Source organism: Hibiscus syriacus, unplaced genomic scaffold (genome assembly GCF_006381635.1).
Source record: "Hibiscus syriacus cultivar Baekdansim isolate YM2019G1 unplaced genomic scaffold, ASM638163v2 tig00110931_pilon, whole genome shotgun sequence".
Classification (NCBI taxonomy): Eukaryota; Viridiplantae; Streptophyta; class Magnoliopsida; order Malvales; family Malvaceae; genus Hibiscus; species Hibiscus syriacus.
Genome location: NW_024062918.1, coordinates 1,565,978 through 1,586,463, shown reverse-complemented (window position 1 = coordinate 1,586,463; position 20,486 = coordinate 1,565,978). Strand labels below are relative to the sequence as shown.

At 29.6% G+C, this 20,486-nt stretch overlaps 1 protein-coding gene across 1 annotated transcript; it reads right to left on the bottom strand.

The window, feature by feature from the left end:
- Positions 1-2,882: 2,882 nt before the first annotated feature.
- Positions 2,883-4,273, bottom strand: LOC120146740 (gibberellin 3-beta-dioxygenase 1-like). The gene is made up of 2 exons (XM_039160233.1): positions 3,705-4,273; positions 2,883-3,613 (listed from the first exon to the last, which is right to left on the bottom strand). The coding sequence occupies exons 1-2, from the start codon at positions 4,157-4,159 to the stop codon at positions 2,977-2,979; spliced, it is 1,092 nt and encodes a 363-aa protein (XP_039016164.1). The 5' UTR covers positions 4,160-4,273; the 3' UTR covers positions 2,883-2,976.
- Between the last annotated feature and the right edge of the window lie 16,213 nt (positions 4,274-20,486).

Below are 20,486 nucleotides of genomic sequence, written 5' to 3'. Positions count from 1 at the left end.
TAATTATCTTTTAGAGTCCCTTAAATATTAATTATTCAATTCAATCCCCTTTAGCTCATAAATTAAACGAAAAATTATAATTTACTCCTTCAAAAATAATAATGTAATTTAAATAATTTTAACACAAAAAAAATTAGCTTTAGTCTTCAATATTTTTTTTAATTTTACCTTAACTATCAATATACAATTCTTGACTTTGCTACTCCTTACCCTTTCATTTATTTTAATTACATTATATTATAGTTATTCTGAATTAAATTTTAAATTGGGTTAATGCATATTTTGGTACTTAAATAGTTATATTTGACTTTAAGGTTCAATTTAATACTTGAACTTGACTTCAAGGTTCAATTTGATATTTAAACTATTTTTTATCGAATTAGATATTGAACTTGGGTTTTCGTTCGAATTGGTACCCGAACTTGATTTTTTTTGTTCAAATAGGTACATAGACTTGATTTATTAGTTCAAAATGATTTCTTTTGTTCGGCAAATATGATTTTATTAAAGAATCAGAAGCTTAGTTCGAAGGAGAGTGTCTCATTAAAAATCTTCCTAAACTTAAATGGAGGAAAAGAGTACACTCTCTCCAACAATACAAAGAGAAACTCCCAAGGCGAGGAACACCACCAAAGACACTTGCGAAAACAAAGAGTTTGGATAGCAAATTAAACACTAGTCAAGTTCAGGTACTTAATAAGATCAAACAAAAATTGAAGTATCAAATTAAACATTGAAATTAAATTCAGATATCAAAATAAAAATTTACCCTTTAAAGTTTAAATATAATAAAATTTATTTTGTCACCTCCAATAATATTCCTAAGGTAGGGTTGCTTAATGTGACTAGCCAATGTGGAATAGCACGTGGTTTGCAGAGGTAATATCGTCTTCAAGCTTTGCATAAACATCTTCGTGAATCGAAATGACTGATACTTATGTCTCTACAATAATACTCTCCAAATTCCAAGAAGAAAAATCTTTTAGATAAGATTTATTTTCTTTCACGTGATGATGCTCCAATTCTCTTGTTTTATTTTCTTATTAATATTCAAGTCGTTTATATATATATATATATATTATGTAATCACTTACATATTTACGTGATTGTTAAATTTATTATTTGACAATTAAATTTATTTAATTTATCAACATATAAATAATCATCATAACCAGAGATGGATTGAGCTCTTAATTGCGTTTTAAAAATTTTAAATTATCATATATTTTAGATTTTTCTTTATTTTTACCATTAATAATTTACTTTCGTCTCCTAGAATTTTATAAGTTTGTCATCTCTTAAAATTTTAAAAGTTAGTCCCCCAACATAAGATCATGCGTTCGTCTCTGATCATCATTCTAGGTCAAACATCAACACCGAAAACTTATATATAAGTCATCATACAAGAGGGGAGAAGAGATCTTTTTCCTCTCTCTCATTTTCTATTTCAGCTAATCTCATTGTTCATTATCTTCTCTAGATATTTTATTCTATATTTCCTTCATATAATTATCGATTGTGATTCCACGCTCAAATTAAAAAATTATAAAAAAATTATTATAGTTTTGTTTGTTACATCAGAAATGTATATATATAATATAGATTTTTAAAATAAGGTTTTTGGATTAATTTGTATGTTTATAAGCCTATTATTTAAGTGACTTGTTTTATCTTTTAATTTACTTGTCTTATTATATGGACCGAGGATCTTCCTTCATATCCGGGTGTAATAGTTGTCGATTCTGACGTCTCTTTAAATGGAATATTCAAACAAGAAAAAGAAGAAGAAAAAAGAGAAACGAAATTGCACTCAATCTCTTTCTAACATAAGGACAAAAGACTTAAGAAAAAAAAGACAACCCCTTTTGTCTTCATCCTTGTATATGATTTGAAGTAAAAATTATCTATTTGGTCCTCTTTCATTGGGAACTTACTCTCATTATCCTTCCACTTTTATTTACTCCATCCAGACATTATCTTTCAAATAAATTATCTCTATTTTTTGTATTATTTATAAATTATGGATTTAATTTTTATATTTTATATTAATAATTTAAATAATTTTTTAAAATTTAAAATTTCAGCTCTAATTGAATAAATTAGAGTATAAAGAATAGATCCGTTTAGCATAATGAAAGAAAGAATGTAAGCTCCAAAACATTGGGGTTCTTAAAAGATATTTTAGATTTAGTACAAGAATATCTTGCTGTCTAGAGATAAAAATATAAATTGTAAATACGGATAAATATGGGTTGAACTGGGTTTGATTTTTATACGATCTAATATATTTTTATTCGTCATTCAATTTGATTCGAGTTTAGAGAGATTTTATCCGACCTAGAATTCAACATGATTTTTAGGGTAGAAATTTACATCTGATCCAACTCGAATAGATACACACATATATAAGTTCTACTTTTATTAGGCGAAATATAGACTTAAGTAAAAAAATATAAAGAGGGATATTATTTCAATCCGATATTTTTTTTAATATCAGCCCTAACTATATCCTTAAAAAATGACTCAATCTGACTTGATCTTAAATTTTTCAGGAAAAAAAACCAGTCTTATAAGATCGAATCAGATCAAAACTCATATGTGCGAATATAATATTCTTCTCTAATTATAAGGGTTAAAGTCATAAATTTATGTTAAAATGATTAGATCTAATTATTAGTACTAAGAATAGTAAAAGCACAATTTCATTATTCTACCACAGTGGGACAGAGGCCTTCACCTCCCTTAGTTATTGTTTTTTTCTTATTTTTAAAAGAAAGATAGATCTCGACAAAACTCCTCATAATTGAAATTAAATTAAAGCTGAAGTGTAAACAATATAAAAGAAAAAAGGTGCTCTTAAAATACATATTAAAAGGTGAATATGTTAAAAAAAGTGTTTATTCCAATAAAAATGAATAATATTTATAAAAAGAGGAAGAGAACAAAAAGGTGATTAACAACAACAATGGTTGTCTTTTAGCCAACCTTTACGCCATTATTGTGTTCATTTACATCAACCAATCCATTTAGAGGGACACAAGCTCGAACCCGCGAGAGTGCTTTGTTGAAATGTTTGGCTTTGGCGTCCAAGTATTCATTCCAAGTAACTGGTCGATACAGAGGTGGTTGAGTTGGGCCTACTAGTTTCGGATGTGGCGATATCTTGACACTCGATGGTGGCCCATATAAATAGGCTACCGATAACCGGTGGTGGGTCCGGTTCACCATGGCACGGTGAAGAACACTCGGAAATGAACCGTTGGACAAGATATGCATGAGGTCCCCGACATTGATGACGAGCGTGTTGGGGACCGGAGGGACTTTGATCCACCCCACTCCCTCTCTCAGGACTTGTAACCCGCTCGTGTTGTTTTGGTAGAGGATGGTGAAGAGGGTCGAGTCCGTATGCGCGGCGAGACCCATGGCTCGGTCCGGGTCGGGACAAGCAGGGTAGTAATTCAACTGTAGAGCTGCTGAAGCCTCGTCGAAATCACCTTTTGGGCCAGCCCACTTGATATCTTGCTTGTCTGTTATCCCCAATGAACCCAACATCAACCACATCAATCTCCCTGCTAATTTGTTCATTTCTTGCTTGTATTCCTTAATCACATCACTGAAGAAGAATCAAATAAAAGTTCTATTAACATTGAATCCTGTTATACAATCATATATATATATATATCATGTCTGCAATCTACGCTCACCAGTGATGGATGTAATCAAGTGGCCAAAGTTGACAAAAATGCTCTTCAGGTGACCCGACAATGGTGAAGCCCTCGGACCACATAAGCTTAGAGAAAAACGATGAAATCCTTGCGAAACCGTATCCGGAGACACCGTCCGGTGATCGAGCAGCTTTGAGTTTTTGGTTGACAGGTAAAGAGAAAAGTGTTCGGCTAGTGGACTCAACCATATCAAAGAGACCAATAGGGACACCATGGTTGATGACTTGGAAAACTCCCCATGTTTTACATGCATGGCCAATAGCTTGAACAGAATTAGGGTCATTAAGGTCTATAATCGGCACGGATTCGACATCGTCGGACGACGAGGGGTAGTCGAACTCGGCCTGGTGGTTCCATGCGTATGAATCGGGGAGTTCTTGGAGTGAAGTGAAGTCGATATGGGGTCTAATGGCATCGGAGAGCCTTGAAGGCATAGTTGGTGGAAGAATTTAAAAGGGAATTTCAATTGAGTGGGAGAGAATGTGTACTTCTGCTGTGAAGGAAAACAGAGAAAATGAGCGATTCGAAGAGATATGATGGCTTCTAGTGAGTATATGTAGAAGGGGGGCAAAGCAGAGGTTGAGAGAAAAAGAGAAGTTTTCTTTTAACTTTTTTAATTTTTTAATATTTAAAAATTTATAAGATAGATGAGAGAGAGATTTTGATTTGACCGCTTTAAAAGTTAATCTGATTTAGGGTTTGAATTTTCGTCATTTGATCGTTAATTTATGGGTAAACTATCTATTTGGCCACCCATATATTATTTATTTTCTGTTTTGATCACCTAATTACTATTATATTTTAAAATCATACCTAATATTACGTTTTGATTCTGTTTTAATCACCCACCGTTAAAAAATTAATAATGATGTTTACGTGACATTTTATAAATTGTTTTTCAATTTTAACGTGACAGTACCTTATGATAACACATCAACGTCACTGTTAATTTTTAATAGTAGGTGATCAAAACAGAACTAAAATGTAACCTTAAATATGACTTTTAAAAAAATAATAGCTAAATATATAATAAGTGAATAGCGAAATAAAAAATTGCCCATTTAGGGATGAGAACGAAGTGAAAATGGGAGTGAAAGTTTTCATTTAATTCTAACTTAGTATTTGTTTAAATATAATTTTAATTTAATTTAATATATTTAATTATAATATGATTCGATCTTATAATTTTAACCAATAATAATAATTTGTCCATTCTTGACCTGAATAATATTAATAATAATAAAGTAAAAGAAATTGTAATTTCCATTTATATATATATATATATAACAAATAGAGAAAATAACCTCAGTGATCGAAAATGCCTTGTAATATACGATTTTGATCAATTTTTTTTGGACTATCGCAACGAATTTGGAATGAATCGCAACGCGAACTTCGCCTGTCGCAACGAATTGGAATGAATCGCAATGCGAACTTCGTCTATCGCAACGAATCGGAATGAATCGCAATGCGAACTTCGCCTATCGCAACGAATTTGGAATGAATCGCAACGCGAACTTCGACTATCGCAACGAATTTGGAATGAATCGCAACGCGAACTTCGACTATCGCGTTGCGAATCTGAAAACTGATTTACGATACCGGAGATCGCGTTGCAAATTATCGATCGCATTACGATTTACTTGGTCATTTTGGCAAATCCAAAAAAATTGATCAAAATCGTATATTACAAGATATTTTCGGTCACTAAAGTTATTTTCTCTAACAAATATAGTTATTTTTTTACCCGATATAGTCAAGTGGAGGCAGTAGCTGCCAATAACATATATTGGGTCAGTGTACATGTTAAGGACAACTCAAGTAGCCACAGCTGTGGTTGTACTTGGTTTGTAAATTTTACAAAACCTAACAACAATATATATATATATATATTTAAACAATGGCAATTAAATATTTTCTTTTTAAAATCAGATAGGATCTTGTCTAAGGGTGTGCATAGGACTGGGATCTAACGAGTTCTAACTCAATCTTATCCTATAGGATTTTGTCTAATGGTATTAAGTGGAGGTTAATAACAAGAGACTTCACGCAGATTTATAGGTCAAATTAATATTTTATTTAAAGTTTAAGTGTCAAAATGATATTTATCTAAAGTTCAAAGATCAAATTAAAAATTAACTCTTTTTATTAACGTGATATGTCATTAAACTAACGAGAGTTAACGATCCAACAACAAAAATATAACAATTAATAACATAAACGATCAAAACTTAATAAATCAATAACATAAATGGACAAAATGTATGTATTTTTAAAATTTAATGATAAAGATTACAAATATAAAAAGGAAGTGATCAAATTTAATAGTTTACCTTCGTTAAAATACATTCTTTCCCTATTCCATTTTAGATAACCAAATGCAAACGTCAATGTACCTACACGGGATACAACTAATGTGTTTACTTTAGCTGATGATTTAGGAGTGACGTTATCTTTTGAAATTTTGGGTTTGAGTAGTTGTGTTTGTAGAGTGTATGTGCATTACTAATGATTAAAAAATTATGAACATATATGTAACCCCATAGACTCTACATATGCATTACGACCAGATCTAGCGGATTACGATAAAGTTTTCCAAAATATTTTTCAATAACTTAAAATCATATTTCAAATAAACATCTTTAAAAATATAGTTATAATATTAAAATTCAATTCAAGATAGTTAAAGTGTTAAGGACTGAGTAAAATAAAACATTCCATAATCAGTGTCAAAACAAATCTGACAACAGTAGCAAAAGCAGTATAAATCGTAAAACAAATACTTTTGAAATATAGGCACATGTCACCCAAAATAATTGTAGCTAGGAAGATAAATACATTACAACAAAATGGAATTGTACGAATGTGTCGATCCTCCAAATGCCAGCTTCGAGACACCTATCAAAAGTATCTGTAAGAGAAAAGTTTGGGGGAGTGAGCTAGGGAGTTCAGTGTGTTCCAACATTGCAGAAATAAACATATAATTAAGGTTTCAAAATCAGTTCGACATTAAAGTCATGAAATGTCAGTAGAGTTTCCATATTGAGAAAACGTCATTAGCGTTTTTAGCTTAAAATAAAGAATCACCCTCCAACCGAACACCATATGCAGTTCCCCAGAACTACATCATAAGGATTTACCCTATCCCAAAGGGCGTATGTGCCAACCTAAGATAGTGCCTTGGGTCCATAAGGTCTTACCCTAGCCGAAACATAGGTGCCCACTTGAGGGATGTGGCCTCAGTCCCATAAGGACTTATCCAATGCACATAGCAGACATGCCACCCTAAGGGAGTACCTTAGGGTCAATAAGGTCTTACCACTAGGCCCATTAGGCCCAAGAGCCCACCCAAGGTTCACCTTAGGTTCATAAGGAATTACTAACTGATCGATGCTGAACCTATATAAGGAATTACCAGCTTGATCCAAGTTGAACCTGCAGAGACTTCATACCAGATCCTAGAGCACCCCGAAGAAAAACATTTTTCAGACAGTAACCAGTAGTACCAGGAATTCAGAGTTCAAACATATTTATTTATCAATAAAAGCAGTAACCAGATAACATGTGTCAAGCAAGTGTGATTTAAAATACAATAAATTAGGAATCATACTTAAATCAGATAAATCATAAGGTAGTCAAATCAGTGCAAACAATTCATTTCAAATCAGAGAAAATAATCACGTGCACATGGTATTTCAAACAAATATTTAAAACAATTGTATGGCACACAAGGAACACACCTCACAAAATGAATCAGTCCAGGAGATCTATCGAGCATCGGCTTCACTACACTCTTCGACTGTACGAGAACCTAAGTCATATAAGAACATGGTTATAATCAGAGTAAATATAATAAATTAAATATTTAATAGGCTTGAATAACTATATGGGTAATCGGGGGCTCGCGCTGAAAAACATATCGTGAGGAATCAAGACGAACAGGTGAACAATCAGGAAAATCACGGGTACCTTAAATATACGATAGCATAAATTAGTCCTTGACCCTTGAATTAAATTAGATGCACTTAGATTAATCTATTAAATTATATATGCACATTCGGGTTTAACGGCCAATTCAGAGGCTTTTGAGTTCGAATTTGGCAAAATGAACTTCAGATTCTGACTCAGGACATCGAAAAACATAAAATATGACTTTTTGAAAATTTTGACATTTTGGTCAAAGTCAACGGTCAATTGTCAAAGTCAAAGTCGGTCATCAGTCAACGAACAAGTCAACTGTCAAGTCAAAGTCAATGGTTTGGGTCAAGGTCAATGAGTCTGACCGGTTCAGGTTGACTCAGGTCAGTTCGGGTTGACTCGGTTCGGGTCAAAAAGACCCGATTCAGACCGGGCTAGGTTGGTTCGGTCCACCTGGACCGTTCTAGAAGGTTTCTGAGGCGAGGAGGAGCCCCACGCGCATGCGACAACGTGTGGCAACATGTGATGGCGGCGACGGGTCGGGGGCGACAACTAACTACTCCGGGAGCACCAAAACAACACTACCAAGCCATACCAACACTCAAAATTAACTAAAACCATCGGAATCAAGAGAACAAGATCGAAACACTTACCCAAACCAACAACAAAGAAAATGGCGACGGTGGACGAAGGCTTCGGTCGGGTTTTAAGCTCACAGGGACGACGAGTTCAATGATGGCGATGGTGAGGCGAGTGGGCAGCTAGAAAAACCGGAATCGAGGAAGATCGGGGACAACGCAATGGTTCCCTCGTCACACGCTTGGACGCTAATTCGCGATGAACAACAGCCAAATTAGGGTCGTTGACGATTGGAGACAGGTCGCCAGAGGACACCGGTCATGCTGGTAAGGTCAACGACGACAACAGAGGTCGAACGAAGAGAAAATCAACGAATGGGTTGCAACACTTAGGGATTTTAGGGGAAGAAATTTGGGGATTTTGGGTATTATAACCCGGATAAAAACAAATAAAATATATTTATTTATTAAATCATATTCAAATAGTGACCTAGTGTCGATGGTAGGGGATGGTCGGCCATACCTAGGTGACAGGTTTAAGCCTCCCTAACCACCCTATTTTTATTTTTTGGTAGCAGGTGAGTTATGGGTAAATTATGGGGCTAGTCCCTAAACTTCCTACACATTCGAATTTAACGCATAAATCTTTAGAATTGTTCATTTTAGTCACTTAATTAAATAAAATAAATTAATTGAATTTAAATTAAATTAAAAAAATTTGGGGTGTGACAATATGCTATCTTATAATCACCTAAAACTGTTTAAAATATATATTTTATAATTATGAGATAAATTCATGATTAAGTGGCAAATATAAGATCATCCTTTAACAAGGAAATTAGCTTATCTATTGAAGAAGACTTGCAACTTATAAAGGAAGTTTCCACCCACAAATCATATACATAGATTAGATTGTCATCACCCATTGTAATGGAAAATTATAAGTTTATCCTCTAAATAAGGTTCCATAAATATAAATTATTTAATTAAATCATGCACGCGATTTTAATTTCCTCGTTTATTTTTGTGTCTCATTTGAATTTTGTTATATACAAATTTCAAAATTACTGTATTATCAAGATCCGTCATAATAAATTGAATCGATCAGATAATTCAATAGGGTTGTGAGAATAATTGTGATGATTATGTATTTTTCATTTTAGAGCAATGTAGTGCAATGTTGATTGGGGTTGGGGAGGTGAGGGTGCCTATAGGTGGGGACAAGAAATGATAAGAGAGTGGGAAGTGTTTCGTATTTGGACAAAAGACGAGAGAAAGAACAAGACACCGAAAGGACCATCTTGTCTTCTCCATATCCAATACATAATACACACTCCAACAAAAGCAATACTATCCGTATCGATGGCCTACCTAATTTATTTTAAAATTAGAAACTTTGTTTATATTAATATAATGTTATTAATTCCAAATAATGCAATACAACTTAATTATAATAACTAGCGTTTTAACTTCAAGTGCATAGATCTAATTATAATTATTATTATTTTTGGAAGAGAAGATAACAAATTACAATTACAATCTAATAACATTTTTCTCCTTCAAATTGTTCTGAAACAGGTGAATTAAATTAATATGTGGTGTTTTTAATAAAATTAAATTATCAATTTGATCTCATCTTAATTCGCTAATTTCTGCACACTTGTTCCCCTCACATAAAATGTAAATAACTTCTTTGACCAACCCTCTTTGATGATAGTCTCATGATCTTTTATCAAAACATTTGTTGGGCAGTCTTCCACCATGGTTTCATTTAGAGCATTGACAACTCATTTAGCATCATGTTCTACAATCAGACACGGGATGCCTAAGTCCTTTGTTAAGACTCCCCATAGTTATGATAGTAAACTATTTGTATTTTTTTATCTTCATCATGAAACCATGTATTCAACTATCCTTCACAGCGGGTCAAACCACCTATTGATGTGATATTTATACTGCTTTCATTTATATACATTTTCCATTTACACAATAAATTTCATAAAATTTTAAACCTCAATTCGATTTGATTCGATCATAGACACCTCGTTCCGATAGATTTGAACTTGTTGTTCACTATTGATAAAAGATTAATAAGGAGCCACTCTTTCTTTATCCATGTGCCTTTGTCTTGTCTTGGTGTAGAAAAACATCAATATCAATTATCAACATTTCCTCCCAACAAATACCCAATCCTCACCCATAGTAGTCTCTCCCACAACTTGGTACTACTTCCCACCTTCACTTGTACAATTATGACATAATTACCCCCAAGCTCCCTACTTGCTCTTCCAAAATTAATGGGCTTGTCTCCAAATTCATGGAGGAGGGGAGCAACATGACAAAAACATCTTTTTGGAACTTATGCAAGGGCATTTCCGTCCAAAACATAAAAAAATGGTTTGGATACTCCTATGTATATGTATATTTGGTTACTTCCATGAAAAGTTGTAAAAGTTTCATTTGGAATTAAGGGAGGGTTAGATTCTTGTTCCTTTGTCCTAAATGACCCAAGTGGGGTGTCCCAAAACAACAAGAAGATAAAACATCACTCTTTAAAAACACATACACACATAATATTTTGGCGTGTCCCAATGCTAAGATATACAATTATCTAATAAATTAATATTTTTTGTTGTTGTTTCATTATCTTCTTTGAATAATGGGATTTTGAATGCTCTAAGTTTTCCAATTGGTTTAGTCTCATTCAGCCTTTTCTTGTGGTTACCATGGCATGGACACACACACAACATAACAGCAAGTACAAGGCAACAATGTTTTGATGTCATCATGGGGTTTGGGTGTTATTGCCCATATCAATTATCTTATACTATGATGCCCACATGTAAACATGGATCGAAGGGTATTAGAATGTAATCGTATTCATTAAAAAATTTAAATCTTTTTATTTTCTATTAATGATTTAATTTTATATCTAAATTTTTTTATATTTTCATACCTTTTAAATTTTTAATGTAACTTTTTAAGTTTGTACCTCTGATATAAAAATTCAAAAGATTGGTGGGAGCTAAACAAGGAGCTTTGTCTTGCGTTTTGAGTTATATAATTATAACTAATATTGAGTTGGTTTTATAGAGTAACTAATACAATGGCTAGTCTTTTTGTTTATAAAAGATAATTAATTTTGTTATAAAGGTGTTTTGATCTTTTCATAATTTTATTTTAAATAAAATAATTTTATTATGCGTTAAATTAATTTTTTAAATTTATTATCATATAAAATTATTTTCTTTCCCTATAAAAGTATTTAAATTCAAAATCTAATAATAATTATTTTCCCCTGATATATATTTACTTGCAAGAGTAAGATTGCATTTGATATAAACATATTTTTTGGACAGATCTAATCCCATATAAATTCAATTACGTAATGTGGCCAACATCTTCATTCATTGATAACTTTGTAGATTATTCTCTGGCTGACATGTGATTTTCTCCAAACCAGAGTATGGACACTTCCTCGTTACACCACATATATATTAATATCTAAATTATATGCATGTACAATTTAATATAAAATCATTATTTTAACATTACTAAAAATTAAATAATAAAATAATAAAATCTCGTTCATAATATTTTTAATTAGTCTGAGTGATTACAAGATAATATTTGTTCAGAATTTTCTTAGTCAATTGATAATGAACACACACCCTGCAAATACAATTATTCGAACATAGTACTTCACGAAAAAATAATTCTTTTTTTAGCCACTAAAATCACTTAATGAGTTGATTCATAAAAAAAATTCAATACATGAAAGATTAATTCTATGATGTATTGTGTTTAATCATGATCTCCCTGAATGATTAAATTTCTATTAAATCCCCTTTATAATTCAAGGTTTTCTTTTTCCTTGAATAATTGAGATTTTTTTGTTTTTTAATTATTGATATTTGGTTTATTAGTTTAAATTAGATATCGAAAAGATTCAATACGAGGGTGACCCTTCTAACATGATTTTCCCCATTCACAACATCTGAAGTTGAACTTTTGACCGTACTTCAAAAATTTAGTGTTTTATCTCACTAGATCAATATATTATCGAAAATAATGATAGAAAATATTAGTATAAATGCTACAAGACAATTGTCTAAAAATGCAATTTACCTACATATGTTTAACTTTCTTTTTTTAGTTAAACCAATCTAAAATAGAGTCCTAAAATTAATAATAAAGAGAAAGTTGCTTATGGTTTGAAGCCTATTGGTTAGCACCCTTATCCTAAGCCAACGAGCCCATGTTATAGATCACTAGGCAAATATGGTGAAGGGTTGACAAAAAATTTAATGTTGTCCATATTTTACTAAACATATGGCATTATGATTTGACATATCCCATTTTAAATGATTGACACATAACATGCCCAATAGTATACATCAATCAAATTTTTTTCATGAATTTCAGCAAGTATAAATCTTACTAATTGTGTGCCAAGCTTCGATATATGGTTCACCACAAATACAATTTTCCGAATATGAATAGATATTATTAGATGATGACCTTACTGGCTGATGTTTGTTGTGATTGATTTATATAATTATTATAATATATAGTTATTAATCAAATTTTGATTTAATGCATAATACTGAAATTTTAGAAATAATCGGAAAAAGGGTTCTAAAAAAATTAAAACTTGTACTTAAATCTCACTATGAATAAGATTGTATGTAGAGTGTATACGTGTTTATTACCAAATAAATAAAAATCTTTCAAACATATATTATCTTATAATTATAAAACCTCCTCACTAGATTCCCACCATGTTCTAGCTAGCAAAGCAATCAACAAAAGTTGCACATAAGATTTTAGAGGCACTAAGGTAGTAAGCTATCTAGGTTCTAGAATGTACACTGAGCCATGGATTGGTGGTTCAATCAGATGACACCAAACACTATTTTTTGTCTTTGAGGGCTCAAACCCACGTGTCTTCGTCAAGTTGGACCGTCCTACCCAGTTGTGATAATTCTACTCAAATCTTTTATCCTAAAGTACATGAAAAAGAAAAACCCTAGCTTTCCTATATTCATTTACCAAAAATATGTAGGGAAAACTTAGAGTTGTCACATCTCAAATGTTGCTCCCATTGAATTCACATTATTCAAGTGGTTTAAATTGATCTAAAAATTAGTCATAATGGTTAAAGGTTGAGACTTTAAATTATTTTATGATTTGTAGTTTTAAATTTAAGATAAAATATTGTAGGTATATCAATGTTGAACTAAAATCACAAATTTACTAGTACAATTTAGATCATAAGGTAAATTTATATTCGAACCAAGTTGATAGAAAATATAAGTAATGAGGATTAAATGTGTAATTATATTAATTTTATTAAATGTCATGTCAATTTCTTCATCAAATGTTAAGCGCACGTGACTTAATTGATATCATTTAGATAGTTAAGAATATGTTGTGTGTGACTTTGCTATATGTTGAATTTCTCTATGTATCGATCAACAATCTATTTAGTTGGTATATGTCTGAGAATTAGTCTTTGAGATGTAGCTTTTACCTTGTTGTGTTGTACTCTTTTCTTTCATATAAATGTATGGAAGTTTTTACGAGACACACAATTTAAGTTTTGAGATTATATAATTAAATCCTTAACAAAATCATATTTGTCGGGGGAAAAATAATAATATATAATGTCATACAATTAAGTAGTTATCAGGTAATGTTTACCTTAAAAAATAATTTAAAATCATTGAGAACATAAGTTTGAATAATATTTTTAGATTTTCTTTAATTTTAAATCACATCATGTGAAACGATAAAAATGAATTAATTTAAAACAAAACTCAAGTATCAATAGGCTTCATGCCATGTGGTTGTTCTTCTGTCACCCAAATTTTGAGTCACAACACATTTGATTGGCCACTTCGTTCAACAATCAATATTTTAACAAACACCACCATAGAAAATCTACTTTTAATTTACAAGGAACAATCATGTGCATTGAGAAATAAGAAATAAGAAATGAAATTAATCCATCAAGCGATTTTAGTAGTCAAAGAGAATGCTATTCTTTGTAAAAGTATAGGATTTGAGCAGCTGCGTTTGTAATGTGTATATACGATGTTAATAATAAATGAACTTCAATGAACTTTCAAAGATTGTTTAAACTTAATCTTTGATGCATGGTTCACTTCAAAGGTTGTACCAACTTAATCTTGAAAACGAGTTTGGATAATTATTTTCTTGAATTTGGGAGAGTATAGTCCAAGAGTATTCGAGATGTTAGAGTTTGACACTATAAGCTAACTATTAAAACAAATATTTTTAACGAATTATTCAAGCAAGGCAATTTCTTTAAACAAATTTACACACACACACACAAAAAAAGGAGTACCGAAATGGGAGGAAAGGAACAAAATAAAGCAATGCGACAAAATGAAACATGAAAACCAAAAGAGCCAATGGGGTTTGTCTACTTGCAAATGCACTAAGATTCCATAGCACAAAGGAAAATGATTTGCACTACACACAAAAAATAATATAAAATTATAAAAATAAATGAATAAGAAGAGCAGCCAAAATCAAAATGTACACCTCACATGAATAGTAATATTTCTTGGCCTCATGCCCCTTTGTTTTGTGGTATATCAAATGCATGTTGACAAACCAATAGCAAACAAAACCATTGATATTGGCTTTTCCCCAATTTCCTTCACTTTACCTTTGCTATTTTTGAGTTCAAACTCCCATACAAAATCAGGGTTCAGACAAAAAATTTGAGTTTGAAAAATGGGTCGAATCCAACCCGACTTGATCTGTTTTTAAATATTATAATATGTTATTTTATATATATTACGTACTTTACTCACATAAAAATTGAATCTATAATAATTTAAAGAGTTAAATATATGGTTGGTACATGAGGTAGACATGATTTCTTTATATCATATACGAATATATAGTTTTTGTCTCAATTTCACACAGAGGTTTGTGTTGGACTGAAATTCGATAATAGTGGGCACATATGTATAGTGCAAAATGTTATTATAAAGTATGATATAAAATTAAGTAGTCAATTACATTACATGTGTCATAGATTGTACATATAAAAATTCAGTGTGCGACACAAGTGAAGAAATGTAGGGTTTCAACAAAGTTAATGAAGAAAAACATTAAAAAAAGGAGTAAATTGATAATTTGTTCCTAAACAATTTTGGATTTACAGAAAGACCCATAATTATTATTTTATCTAAAGTTCAGGAGTTAAAATAAAAATTAAACCCTTTTACTAACATATGATATCATCAAACTAACGACATTCAACGTTTCAGTGACCAAAACTTAATATAACGATAATATAAGTGATCAAAACTGAAAATTTTTGAATCTGGTGAGCAAAAGTGTATAAATATGAAAGGTAAGTGACCATATTGGTAGTTTACCCTTTATAATATCATAACTTCTAAAAAGTAAACCATAATTAAGAGGAGTAAAATACAATTATGCCATAAATTAAGCTCGAATGTTAAAGTAAACGTTTCATACTAAAAATAGAGGGTGAAATCAATTATTGAAGTATATTGGTTGAATATGAGCCATTTTAGCCCAATCGAGATGGTGGGTCTTCAGATATAAGCTTAAGCTATTCGGGAGACTCCTTACGTGCCAACCTATCTACTTTTCTTATAAATAAATAAGACAAAATGGTAAAAAAGTAAAAGCAATATTTGAACAAATCATGAATTTCATGTTAGTCCAAATTGGATACATTCGATCTTGTCGGTTCGGGTTAAGTGGATTACTTTATGAAAGGATAAACTGCATCAATTATCGATGAATTTTAAATAATTTATTATTTATATCATTAAATTTTTAATTATTTCAGTTATACTAATAATTTTTTAATTCTTTACTTCTGTAATATCATTGGGCCGTTAAAATTCAAACTGGGTGATAACATGGATAAAACGATATCGTTTTGGTGTGATTATTGGTGCCCAAAATGATGTTAGTTTAGGCATCGAACTTTGGGGATGAATTTATCACTAAACTTTTAAAAGGATCACTTTTAGGCATTACATTTTTTTTCGTTCGTCGATGACAGTAAATCGTTACCCGTAACCGATCGTCCTTCGTGACAATATTAGTATCAAAACATTCACATTTTACTCCTCTTTATTCTCTTAGGATTAGGGTTTCACAAAATCTACACAAATCGATAAAATTAAACAAAAAACACACATCATTTTTAGGGGAATGAGGTTTTCTCAAGTTTGATGAGGGTTGAGTGTTTGTTTGAAAACTCAAACGATGAAAAATATCATTCCTAGATGATGAAAAATATACCTTAAAACTAATCTTAAAAAACAATCATTAGAAGAGATCAAAGTATTAACACGTTTAATCTTTAGGTGATTTTCGTTGATTTTGAATGGTTTTACAGACATTAACACTACATTAGAGAGGAAAAGGGAGGTCATAGAGTATATAAACGATTGTGTTACACGGTTTCTGAAACATGTCTTTTAGGAAAAAGATAATGATACTGTGAAAAATGATACCAAAACTAACTCTTTAAATGTCGAATTTCACGTCAACTATTTTAATGAGTGAAATATACAGAGTGGGTAATCATGATGATGGCATGTGATGAGAGTGTCACAAAATTAAATAGAAGAGAATGTCGTGCCTGAAGAAGTAAAAGACATTAATGCGATACACATCATATATGTTATTTTCTTTGCGGGAGAAAGAATCCCGCGACACTATGGAATACCACATGTTGAAACATGGGTTTATCAGATGATTGAGTAGCCCAACCTTTAGTATGAGTTAGGCCTGTGTCTTGGTTACATATCAACAGTTTTAAATGAAGGCTCGGAAGTGGACAGAGGTTAGGAATGACATTAGTTCATAGTCGGGTTTTTATATTTTAACTTTATAACTTTTAAAAAATAAAACAACTAATTATTAATATTTAAAACTCAGCACAAATCAAACAATTTTAATAATAAATGAATGATTGTAATTTTTTGAGATTCCGTGTTCGAGTACCATGAATACTATAAGGGTATGAATATTTAATGAAACATATATTATATTGTATTTACCTCATATTAATAAAAAAGTAAAAAAATCAAACTGATTAATTATGAGTGTCGAACGGCGGTGGCTTGGAGTATCATGAATGGAGCCCTCCATTTAATTAAAGCTATTAAAGTAATAGCATGTGGAAGTTCTATATAGGCATGTTGCTCTCGTCATGAAAATACCAGGATTTTCCTGCCTATATATTGCTAGTGGTGGGTGGATTGGACCCTTGAAATTGAATGATATTTGTCTTATCTGTAAAGATGATTATGAGTCGTACTAAATTAGATTTTTCGTTCACTAAAAGTTAATTTAAGTATTTTTATAAAAAATAATTTGAATATAGTATATTTTCATCTGTCATCTTTTAAGAAAATTTTATTTAATTTAAAATTAAATCGATTTTAAGATAAAAATTTGTATCCGCAAATGATCTGATATATATATATTCATTATGTATAATATGAATCTAATTAAAAATAGAAATAGAGAGATATTATAGTAATTATCTTTAAATATATAAAAATAAATTATACTAGTATTTATGGATCAAGTCGGATCATGTATTTTTCACCTTGAATTTGACATAAATTCAAATTTTTTATATAAAAAAATCATAATCAAGTTGGGTTCAAACTCATCAAGTTCGAGTCAAATACTCATACTAGAATTTTTACAATGCATTTTTATTAGATTAATTATACAAGATATCCCTTCTAAATTAACTTTTAATATTTTATTTTGATAAATTTGGAGTATATGTAAGACCGTATCTATTCTAAGATTTTCAATCATTGACAATTACCGCTCATGTCCTAAGCATATACGATGCTCGAAATTGAAATCTCAAGGGATAATAATAAATTTATTAACTACTAGATGGCTTCATTAGTGCAATTAACCTTTAAATTTTAAATAATTTTGATTAAAATTTAAAATATTAATATCGTATTAGTTGTGTCTTTTTGACAATTTAAGTGTCATTAAGATGTTGAAAATATGTGGACAAAAAAATAATTATCTTAAATTTTATTAATATTGATTTTTTTATATATCACGTCAAATTAAATTGTTAATAAATAGTTGCCTTTATATTTGTAATTTGATCTATATATTAAATATGTTTTATGTCAAATCAAGTTTGACATTTGACATAAATCGATTATATATAATTTATTAATATTATCTTCAATATACTAAAAAATACATAAAATAAAGTCGATTTTCTCGAAAAAAATCATTTTATAATCATTATTTTTTTTTTGTTAGACACCATTTAGATTCAATTTTCTGATCTAACACCCTTTGTAGGAAGGCACGGTCCTTGCACCGCGCCTTACGTTGATGTGGCGCCACGTGTGAGCGCCTTGTGAAAATGTAAAAAATTCGAGTACTAATTTTATAAATATTTTTAAAATGATGCTTAGTATGTAATTAATTTCTATAAGGGTAATATTTGTGTGAAAAAAACTTTCTACATTAAAATCTTCAAATATTCATTTGCAAATTATTTTATAACTCGATAAATTTTGATTTTTGCAAGAAATTACACAATACGTATAATTTAGTATAGAAAAACTTTGAAGGTAACTATTTTAAAATATGAATAATTTTATAAAAGTTTTAAAACTAATATTTCTTTTACAAAATGATGATGATGATAAATATTTTATAATTTTAAAAAATATAAATTTTATATATTTTAAAAAAATTTATTGACTTTTAAAATTAATTGTTTAAAAATATAAAAATATCAAAAATAAATTTTTAATTACAATCGAGAGATCAAATGAATTATTATTCATTAATTATTATTTTTAACAACAGTTGATAATGTTTATTTATTTTTAATAAAATTATTTTGATTTTTGCATAAAAATACACAATATGTATAATCTAATATATGAAAACTTTGAGGGTAAGTATTTTAAAATATGAATAAATTTATAAAATTTATAACTAGTATTTTTTTACAAAATGATGATGATAATGATGGTAAATATTTTATAATTTAAAAAATTATAAATTTCATATATTTTTAAAAAATTTATTGACCTTTAAAATTAATTGTTTAAAAATATTAAAATATTAAAATAAACTTTTAATTACAATTGAGGGATTAAATGAATTATTATTCATTAATTATTATTTTTTAACAAAAGTTGATAATGTTTATTCATTTTAATAAAATTATTTTGATTTTATATTTTTTAAAATTAATATTAGAAAGAATATTTTAAATAAAGAGGTGATATTTTTTTATCTTTACATTCTTTTTTTATTGAATTTTATTCACTTTTAATTTTTTTTATTGTATTTTTATTGATTTTTTAAAAAATGAATAATAATTCATTTGATCTCTCAATTGTAATTAAAAGTTTATTTTAATATTTTAATATTTTTAAATAATTAATTCTAAAAATCAATAAATATTATTAACTGTCGTTAAAAAATAATATCACAAAAAAATAAAATTGGCATTTTTACACAAATATCACCCTAATATAAATTAATTACATATTAGGCACTATATAAAAATTATTTACAAAACTAACACCTGATTTTTTACACGTTTTACAAGGTGCTGTGCAAGATCGCACCTTCTGTCAGGTGTCGCATGTGTTGCGCCTTCTTACAAAGAGTGTTAGATCAAAAAATAAAGTTAAAATGGTGTTTAACAAGGAAATAATGATTATAAGGTTGATTTTGCGGAAAACTTGCCTAAATTAAATATATTTAAAACGTCCAATATACTTTGATTTAAAGATAGAAAGGAGTTTGAGTAACGTGACTTGTATATAAAACAATACATTAGCATTTAACTATTATGATTATAATAATTTAAAATCTCAACTAAAATTTTTAAAATTGATAAGATAATTTGAAATATCTCGACGATTAGAAAATACATGATAAACAATACTTTAATGGATCAATATATAAACGGGGCTTGCTATATAAATCTTTATCTTGATATTATTGGCTCACAAATCGATGCGCATTGCTTCAATATTACAATAGGATGAGATTTGATTTTTCCTTTGATTAGTTTCTTTTTAGATTTCGAATTTAAACATTATATAGTGATAAAAATATTTAATATTAAATAATTAAAATTTTTGAATAAATATTATTTTGTATACATTGAGATTATTCAAAGTACTAATGGATTATATAAATAAATTAATTAATTAGACAT